The sequence below is a fragment of the Miscanthus floridulus genome, chromosome 11, assembly GCF_019320115.1.
Source record: "Miscanthus floridulus cultivar M001 chromosome 11, ASM1932011v1, whole genome shotgun sequence".
NCBI classification, from domain to species: Eukaryota; Viridiplantae; Streptophyta; class Magnoliopsida; order Poales; family Poaceae; genus Miscanthus; species Miscanthus floridulus.
In genome coordinates, this window is record NC_089590.1 from 81,771,117 (window position 1) to 81,780,992 (window position 9,876).

A 9,876-nucleotide genomic window follows, 5' to 3' on the forward strand; every position below is an offset into this window, starting at 1 on the left:
TTTAACTCGGTTTGATTCAAGGACAAGCTTCTTCACACCTCCAAATAAGGGTTATCTTGTATCATGTTGAGTTATACACTTAGAGCTCATTTTCTAGATCAAACACTAGGTTTACAAGCCCACAAACATGTCATATGCTACCACTAGATCATTTCAAACATACAAGCAATAGTGGTACCATACAAGCATCAAATTCATTTAATTTTCATGAATGAGCCTAGGACATGATAGGAATGACTAGATGCAGTAAATAAGTCCTTAGCAATGGATGAATGACATGACAATCAACTTTACCTTGCTTTGCTCGAAGGAGAGGCGTGTCATATAATGGGGGGTGCATCAACACATATTTGAGAAGTCAAGTATGTTCAATTCATTCCTTAGCTTGCAAAACCTCTTTTCATCAAGTGGCTTGGTGAAGATATCGGCAAGTTGATCTTCGGTGCCAACACTCTCAACGCAAATGTCCCCTTTTTGTTGGTGATCTCTTATGAAATGATGGCGGACATCAATGTGTTTTGTTCTTGAATGTTGAACCGGGTTGTTGGTGAGCTTTACGGCACTCTCATTGTCATATAGCAATGGCACTTGCTTGAATTTAATTCTGAAGTCACTCAAAGTAGCCTTCATCCAAAGTACACATCTGTTTCTTTGGAGCTTTTCCACAATAATATTCCAACTGCGAGTGTTAGCTACTGTTGTGGATTTTACTACACATCTCGCTAAGACTTAACTTTTGTACCCTCAACTATTTGAGAGTTCTTATTCTTTCTTACTCAGCATGATACCTATGATACTTTACAAAATTGCAAGACATTCTCAACTTAATTCCAGTGATCTATATCTGAACTGGACTTATGTCAAAATATCCCAGATACTTAAACTGCGTTATGGTAAGTTCTTACTTGTACTTGTACACCTAGCAAGCTTCCAATAGCTAAAGCATATGGAACCATGTCCATTTGATCGATCTCATATCGGTTCCTAAAACACTTAGAGTTCCCAAAACTATTACCCTTGACTATAGGAGCAGACGTAGGTTTATTCGCATGCATACTTTACTTCTCTAGAATCTTTTCTAAGTATGTCTTTGTGATAGTCCTAATACCCAATTTTCTTCTATCTTGGTGAATTTCGATTTCTAAAACCAATGACGCTTTACCAGGATCATTCACTTTGAAATTTGAGAACAAAACTTCTTCTTCTCCAATGATAGATTAACATCACTACTAGTGAGTAGAATGTTATCTATTCACAGGATGTGAAAAAAGAATTTTTTTTATTCTTGAACTTCACATAAACGCTATTGTCCTTCTTATTTTTTTAAACCCAAACTTTCTTATCATTTCATCAACTTTAAATACTACTGTCTAGAGACTTACTTTTAACCCATAGATGGATTTTGTCTTGTAGACCCACTAATAGCCTACTATTTTGTCTTGTAGACCCACTAACAGCCTACTATTTTGGCTCTATTAGGAATTACTTCTAATTCTCAAACATCATTGGTACTCATCGAATTCATTTCAACTTTCATAGCTTTTTGCCATTTAAACGAGTAAACGCTTTTCATAGCTTCTTCAAATAAGGTGGAATCACCATTCATTTGAATTTCTTTACTAATATAGACTTCATAGTCATTGGAAAAACTTGTTTACTAATTCTTTGAGGCCTTCTGAGGCCTCATCTACTGGCACTTTCATATGGGGCTGTTGTTGCTCTCTATTTGCCAAGAGGCAATTGATTCTATAGGCTCATGTATTACAAGATCCTTGTTTACATTATTCATCTTCTTCGAAAAGCCAACAACATGTATTGTATAAGTCATACAACATCAACAGGTATTGAGAGATTCGTTGTTTTTGAATCACTGAAGTGGGCATGCAGTCCCGCTTCTCTTCAAGTCTTAGGTCTCTACATCCTCTATATACCATGCTTCTCTAGATCTTCTCATCTTTTCTAAAGATAGTGTATCTTCAAATATCTTATTTTAGGTTTAATCCGTTAAAATTTCATATGGCGCTTTAAGCACCACCTTAACATTTTTGAGACTGACTACGCTACTTTTCTATTGGAACTTTAAAAACTCTAGAAATTTAGCTATTTTTTCTACTTAGGGGTATCATTGTTGTAACCATTGTACTCCTCCGATGGTCACATTCATCTTAATTAATCTTTATCTCACTCGTAATGAAGAGTATCTTTCTTAATTGATCTTTATATTTTTCTCCCCCTTGAAATATGGCATGAACTTTACTACCATAATTTTGATAACTATTTAGAAAGTCTATAAATGAGGAGACACTTATAACTTACTTTATTCACATGATTGTGTCATGTAAACAAAGTTATTTCTTGATCCGTTCAGGAGTACACTTTCCTTAATTCACTTTAAAAACTCAACGAAGTCTTTCATTAGCGGTACTTTTGCAAGTCACACTTGCATCTTTTCTTATCTTTTGGTTAGTATTGACCATGACTATGCATTTCTATTGTGCCAAGGTCAATACTAGGACAACATAAGAGCTACCCAAACATCTCTCGCTATGCGGGATATAAAACATGTGAATCATTACAAAACTTCTCCCGTCATACAAGATTGACTAGCATAAGTACTATGCCAAAACTTCTCCCCATGCGGGATAGATCTATACGAAAACTTAGTCATGACGACTAAAACTTCGCTTATACTTCATTTTCCAATTAAACCTTCCCATTGGTTCCAATTTAATTAGAAAATTAGTAAACTAACAAAAAATTATCCTGAACTGGCTTCACTTAAGCCTTTCCATTCATATACCCCAGCATTGTAACCCGTTGGCATACAACCGAGTGATCTCGGTTAATATAAAATATCCAATATGCTTCTACATCAATTCTACATCACCGTTGGGTAAAAAATAGAATTAATGCATAAAAACTCATAAATTAACTTGAAATCCATATAACTACTCTTCAAAATTAAATTCTCCCGTTGATTCGAATTTAATTAGAAGATAATCAACATAATTGCAGTGGAAACTTAATAATGAAATACATTCTTTTAGTTTAGGAGCATTTCTAGGTCCTTATCAACTCTCTGAAAAATTCACCACGTTGGTGTAAAATTTTTCAGAGATTTAAACTTCAAACTTAAATTCGTTATAATATTGTCATCATCAACGTGGTCAGAAAATGAAAATACCATAATCTTAAAGAAAATTTTCATGTTTTCGCCGCAAAGTTTAATGTTTATTATCTCCAGTTGGTTCGGATTTAATTGGAAGATAATAAACATTAAACTTTGCCGCGAAAACATGAAAATTTTCTTTATCTACTTTTCAGAAGCATTTCACTTTACTCATCTATTCTATGAAAAAATTATCCCGTTGGTTCAAATTTTGACAGAGATTTAACATTAAAACTTGATTAAAGTTCTTCAAAAATTTGCTTATGAAAATAATAAAACAAAACGAAGAAATGTCACTGTGCCTATTGGGCTGAAAAAGCATTCATGCTCTGCGTGCCGTCACAGCCCAGCACGAAACCATGGTCCAGCAGCCACGCGCACCGCGCTGTCCCCGCGCCCAGGCCGCAACCTAGGCCCGGGCCAGGAATTCGGCCCACACGTGCGCGCCCCGCACCGCTCCGCCTAGGCCGTAAGCTGGCCCGGTCATCATCGCCCGTCCGTTTCGATCGGACGGTCGAGCGCGCCGTAGGGAGAACAAAACCCCGCCCTCCCCGGCCTGCCTCCCCAAACCCTAGAATCGGTCATTCTTCCCCTTTTGACTCTCTCTCGTCGAGCGGCAATAGCGGCGGCGGCCACGGTGGCCGGCGGCGCCGGTGAGGAGAAACTCCGCCGGAGCAGATCCGGCAGCTCTCCTCTACTTCTTTCTTGCTCCCCTTCTCTTCTGTCCTAAGAGCGCCCCGATGGAGCGACGGTGGAGCAGCAGCCGCCCGCGGCGGCCAGAGAAGATGGTGGCACCGTCGCGCGTCCCTTCGCCTGTGCGCGCGTTCACCCGAGAGTGAGCGCGCTGCCGTCGAAGGGTTGTGCTGCGGTGCCCTTGACCCCGAAGCCCGAGGCGTAGGGCGCTCGGTGGCGTGACCTCCCGGCCGGCGGCTTGGGTGGTTCTTCCCGCGCGACATCGGAATAACGCCGGCGGTGGTGAAGCGACAGGTGAGCCCCAGGTAGGCCCCTGTCCCGTTTGTCCTTGCTTCTCTCTCTAGGGTTAGGTCTTAGGGTTCGGTCAAACCCTAACCGGCCAAATCCAAACCTGTTGTTCATCTTCTTTCTGAAATCGTTCTTCTTTTCTACCCCAACACGTGATCTACACACTAGATGGCCTGGCTCTGATACCATTGATAGGATCATTGTACCTCTAGAATCGTAGATCAGAGGATAAACTGCTCTTAGATGGGAAACTGTTGATGTACCTCGCCCTAGGGCAATTGCGGTCGTGGTGCCGCAACGATGTAGCCTCTGTTGTCGTAGCAGCGTAGGCGTGGTGGTGGCGATGCAGAGGCGACAGTGAGGTCGGTGTCGGCTTCCCGTCGCTGGCAGCACCTTATCTCTGGATCGGTTCGCGTTAGGGAATAGTCGGTGGGGTGCCTGGTAGCTCAGGAGAACCTCGTGTAGTGTGCCCCGGCCCCCACCTTTCTTTTTTGGTGCTGTGTGACGGAGGACCACGAACCATGAAGCGGTTGGGCACCCCCGATCAGAACGTGGATCCAAGGGCCCAACTGGGCCAATTGGTGGAGATCATAACTAACACTCAAAGCACACCAGACTGTTTTGTTTACTGAACTTCTGATTTCTGAAGCAACGCGAGGTGGTAGTGACGAAAGCAAATGCTTCAGAATATGTTTTCTGAAGGTTCAAATGGGAGGCTTCAGATTAACAGCATCTGTCCGTGTATTCAAAAGCACCAACCTATTGTTAACTGAAGCAAAGCGAGGTAGCAGTGCCTGAAAGCAAAGTGAGGCACGTGAGGCATGCGTGAAAATGGGAAAAGCGTGAAGAAAAATCTCACTTAGGCCATTGATAATACTGTTCTACAAGCGTGTATATATACACACACAATAACCAAGTTTATTATTAATGTACATGTACATACACTCGCACATCACCGGGCATATACCTTCCCCGGCTTAGGGTAGCTGTTTTCCTCGTTTGTTGCAGAAGGTGATAGTGATTTGTAGGTGTAGCCGCCACCGACCTTGATTCCGGACAGAATGCAGAGGCAGCTGAGCATCTCTTCGATGCCCAAGCTACTGCCGGAGGAAGGCGCCATCGGTGACGACGACGACGTCGAGGCGAAGCCCGAGAAGGCGCCGGCCCCGCGGTCGTCGGGGAAGGAGCGGTCCGTGCACCTCATACCGCTCATCGTCGTGCTCTGCTTCCTCCTGCTCTTCCTCTGCTCCCACGACCCCTCTCCTTCTGGTACGTGCGCGCGTGTATTTATTTTTTTCTACATACATGTGCTTTTCATGTGTGTTCATGTTTCATCTTTGTTCACAATCTGTTGTTTTTGGTCTTCAGATATGTCGAGTTTTGGGAAGAAGGCTGGGAGCGCGAAGGTCAGGTTGCTCTGATCGTGGGAGACGACTGAACAAATTAACGATGCAGCAACAACATTTGAGATATTTGCTTTTATTTCCAGTTTCCCTCTTCATACAAATCATGTATTTGATATTTTCTTCTCAAATACGAAACATAAACACGGATCTCTATGGAGCTTGTCCATGCCAGTAAATAAATGCAAAAGCACAATGGTAGTATCAGAAGTTCAGAAATCTGATCGTCTGATAACATTCAGTTCTGTTCTGTGGCTTTCGTTTGCCCTGCCCTTGCCATACTCATTGACAACTTTTTTTTTTTGAAGAGCCATCGGCAAGAAGCCAGGCATGTTCTTGGCTAGAGAAGATACTCATTGACAACTGTGGGTACCTCCAAAGAAAACATGAAAATGGCAACACATGTAAATGTAGCCATCCTAATCTTTGCAAGCGTCGGCGCCTGGTGCTTTGTGTGGCACGGTGGCCCAACTTTGCCTACCATTTTCAGGCATTATCGTCGCTGCAAGCGCTAGCTATACACGACAGGTGGCCACACGCTGTTGCAGAATCCTATCTTTTGGCTGAAAAGGTAAAGAAACGCAGAACGAAAATAACGAGCTGGGCGCCGGGCTTATCGTTACCGGACTCGGCAAGCTACCAGATTTCAGAAAATGAACATGGGCATTCCTGCAGTGTCTTAAGTTCCAACTTTCCAGGCTCAGTGGCATGATACTCCAAATACGAGATTGATCATTTTTTTCTTTGATACCATGGTCTTTTTTTTTAAACTACAACATCCAAACAGGCAGGCCAACTGTCCAAATTATTCAGTCAGGTTCCAGAATGCTGCTGCTTCAGGAACGCAAATGTGCAGCCTCCGGATGAAATACTGCTGCTTCAAGGAGCGCAAATGTGCAGCCTCCATACTGCAGCTCCCTCGTTAACAGCCATAATAATCTCTCAAACAGAAGCAATTACCAGGAAACAATAGATGGAGAAACAACAGCACAACTGCAGAAGCATTAAATTTCATTTTCACACTGCCGAGTAATAATGATTAATTGATAAAAACGTACCAGGTACAAATTGCAAACTCCTTTGGGTCCCAATAATTTTCAACCTTCAAAGAGGTTTCAATCTGAAGATGGCAACCACAACACCAAGGAATGAGTTCAATGGCTACCTCATTTCATGTCTATTTACATTACATGCATGTATGGAGCAAAACTGTATCACTTATATTACCAAACCCTGCGCAGCTTCTGGCTTTTTAGGAACATCAGCTGGTGGAGAGGCCTCGCTGGGCTCCTCATCTGTAACAGCAGGGACAGTCACCGTAGAGATGGGAATTTCTTCAGGGGTTTCAGCAACATGTATCTTCATGAATTCGCTGTCCAATTCCCTGTGTGTTGCAGGGATCTCTGAGATGTTTGCTTGTGCAGGCCCGGCCTCAGCATTCTTGTGCTCCTGCTCAACTGCTATCTTCTCCTTAGCCTTTGCACCGACATCGTTGGCTGCACTGGTGACCTTGCTGAAAGCACCAGTTACCCATGCTGCTCCGGTGAGGACATACCTGTTCTTCATGATAGCAGATCCGGCAGTCGAGACACTCTGTTCAGCAGCTGCCAGTGCTGACTTTGTCTTCTCAGAGACTTGGTATTTCTGATCCATTTCCTTCACTTTATCATTTACAACTGAAGTACCAACACTGATCTTCTCACTTAGGCCGATTCTCTTGTCAAAGGAAGATACTCTAGCTGTGGCAGTTGACGTGAGTTGATGCTTCTCATCCAAAGCTTTTGCTTTGTCCAGTGCATCCCTACCAAGGATAAATCCCTTTGCCAGCATGGTCCCAACAATGTCCTCAGCCTTTTGAAGGGCAGAAGGTTTTGTGTCTTTGGGCTGGAGGTGAAAATAATGTTACAAAGCTGTACAGTAACTACAGCAATACCATGTTGTAATTTGTAAATGGTATGGCTCTAATCATACCTCAAGAGCAGCTAAAACAGAAGCTGGTAGCTCATAGTCATTGGCTGGCGTGACAATTACAGCCATATCAACTATTGTGGCCCCCTTTGATAGCAATCAAAGCATATGTTAGAATTTGCCTGATGTCTATTTGCAAACAAACTTCTCATTGACATCAAAGACAGCTTGGCTTTCAAGCTACAGGCCTACAGCTAATAGGTCAAGGTAGACACAATGTTGAAAAAATAGATGGAACATTTGGCTACGTAAAAGGCAACATTCAATGAGCAGGCAAAGATATCACATGAAACAACCAATGAAAGAGGGATACAGTCTTTGGTTGGGACTTAAGAATATCATGGCAACAAATTGCAGTACAATGGCACACTGATAAAATTCAGATGATTACCCCATTAAGTGCGATAAAAAATGCATACCATACTTTCATGATAATACAGCCAGCAAATCATCAATCCATGAAAATACACAAAAATTCTGAGGCCTCCAAAACTTTCAGATGAGACAAGAAATACCGTGAGAAGCATTGCCGTCTCAGCTCCTTGATTGTCTTTAAAAGTAATGTAGGCAACTTGAGAAAGCCCATCGCCACTGCATAGCACTATATAGTTAAACACATGTTATAGCACAAGGTGAAAAATAGGCACCATATATATGGTACTAACCTCTGCATTTCAACATGCACAATGTCGCCAGAAAAGGAAAAGAATTCCTTTATATCACGCTGTGCTGCTTTCAGTGATACATTGCTCACCTTCACGGTACTAAGCGTGCTTGTCTACAAAAGTTAAATGGCAGAAAATGAACAGCTAATAAGTGGTATTGTGGATCTATGGGGCCATAGAAAATAAGAGAATAATCCACCCCAACAGGCCTTCCTTTAGTATAATTAGAAAAGAAAGAAAGAAGATAAAATGGAAAAATCAGTTAGACACTAGCACAGATGCATTAAGTTAACACATACTAGCATACCCCATAAGTATGAACTTATTCATATAATACACAGCATCAACATGGATCTCTGCTTCACGCATAGAAAATCATTTCATTTAAGTTAACTACAATTGACGGATGGCATAGTCCGGCCTTTTTCTCATGAATATCATATGACGATATATTGGATGGCTAAAAATAGTCAGGTACAGCCATGCACATTATCAATCATGCCCCCTCTTCTGATTTGAGTGCTAATATAGGTCTTTATTTCCATTGTTAAAATAAGAAATGCACTTCAGTAAAAGATTTTCATGTTCTCATATCCATACATGTTTCTCGTGTGTGCGTTTGTGTGTGTGTGTGTGTTGCAGGTGGTGGGGAGACAAATATGTATCCTTGATTATTCTTTTTTTTGTCGCATTCATTAAACTTTACCTACTGCACTTACTAGACAATGACATATCAATAGCACATTAAACCTCCACAAATTAAATACTGCATATCAACTTAATAGAAGCACTTGTGCCAACTTTGCTTAGAAGGTTATACCCATTTTATGTATACAGAGGTAAGCTTGATATTCAACTGAGTTTGTTTTTTTTCCTCGCTTTCTTGATACCTCTTAAAAGGCATTGAGGAAAAAAAAAGTAATAAAGTGGGAGTTAAACCACACACACCATAAATCTTTGAGCATAAGCAAGCCCAAGATACTTTAACTAAACACTACAAGGTAGACAAATCAAGCACAAACAGTGATATGACATATGACCAAGCACTTCAAATCATCAACAGATATTTATGACTCCAAACACCACATTTCGAGGACTTGACAAGGTACAATGTCTACAAAAATAAACGAGATTTGACTATAACCAACAACCATCCTGCATGTCAATTTCGCAGTTCCACAGACGCTCTAGTTTCCCCCTTTCGCTTCTTGCCAATAGTTCCCCCGTTTCTTTGCTACTTGGACAGGCTGGGGAGATGCGGCTAGCACTGGAGCATAATCCACAAGTCGAAACCTGCCCCCAAGCTCTCCGCCTCCGAAAACGAAATAAAAAAAACGGCGAGCAGGTGCCTCCGGATCGGAAATGCCACGGCACACAAGCTCGCGAAAGAGACGAGTAATCAATAGGTAAGCAAGGAGAGGGGAGACCCAGTGCTCACCGCCATGGCTTCCGCGGCGCGATGCCGAGATCTCGAACCCTAAAACCGCTGACTTGAATCGGAGAGCGGGGAGTAGAGAGTCCAAACTGGAACGGCCGTGTCCAGTGGGCGGGGTTTATAGAGGTCCGAGCGCGGAGGCGGAGCACGCGGCGCGGCGGTGCCATCGAGACGACGTGGGGCGGTGACGTGGCGACGTGTGGGGCACGCCCGAACTGGGCCCCACGCCCTTTCGGCTTTTACATTGGGGTCCGG

General features: G+C 42.6%; 2 protein-coding genes across 2 annotated transcripts; one reads left to right on the forward strand and one right to left on the reverse strand.

Moving 5' to 3' along the window:
- The first annotated feature begins 5,173 nt into the window (after positions 1 to 5,173).
- LOC136492906 (uncharacterized) lies at positions 5,174 to 5,670 on the forward strand. The gene is made up of 2 exons (XM_066488949.1): positions 5,174 to 5,419; positions 5,519 to 5,670. The coding sequence occupies exons 1-2, from the start codon at positions 5,212 to 5,214 to the stop codon at positions 5,569 to 5,571; spliced, it is 261 nt and encodes an 86-aa protein (XP_066345046.1). The 5' UTR covers positions 5,174 to 5,211; the 3' UTR covers positions 5,572 to 5,670.
- A 966-nt stretch (positions 5,671 to 6,636) lies between these two features.
- LOC136493582 (binding partner of ACD11 1-like) lies at positions 6,637 to 9,752 on the reverse strand. The gene is made up of 5 exons (XM_066489682.1): positions 9,625 to 9,752; positions 8,187 to 8,299; positions 8,037 to 8,112; positions 7,525 to 7,608; positions 6,637 to 7,437 (listed from the first exon to the last, which is right to left on the reverse strand). The coding sequence occupies exons 1-5, from the start codon at positions 9,628 to 9,630 to the stop codon at positions 6,772 to 6,774; spliced, it is 945 nt and encodes a 314-aa protein (XP_066345779.1). The 5' UTR covers positions 9,631 to 9,752; the 3' UTR covers positions 6,637 to 6,771.
- Between the last annotated feature and the right edge of the window lie 124 nt (positions 9,753 to 9,876).

Coding starts and splice junctions, on each gene's coding strand:
- LOC136492906 (XM_066488949.1), top strand. CDS start 5,212: ATGCAGAGGCAGCTGAGCATCTCTTCGATGCCCAAGCTACTGCCGGAG. Junction 5,420..5,518: donor CCACGACCCCTCTCCTTCTG/GTACGTGCGCGC, acceptor TTTGGTCTTCAG/ATATGTCGAGTTTTGGGAAG.
- LOC136493582 (XM_066489682.1), bottom strand. Junction 8,113..8,186: donor GTGCATGTTGAAATGCAGAG/GTTAGTACCATA, acceptor AGTGCTATGCAG/TGGCGATGGGCTTTCTCAAG. Junction 7,438..7,524: donor CTGTTTTAGCTGCTCTTGAG/GTATGATTAGAG, acceptor TTTCACCTCCAG/CCCAAAGACACAAAACCTTC.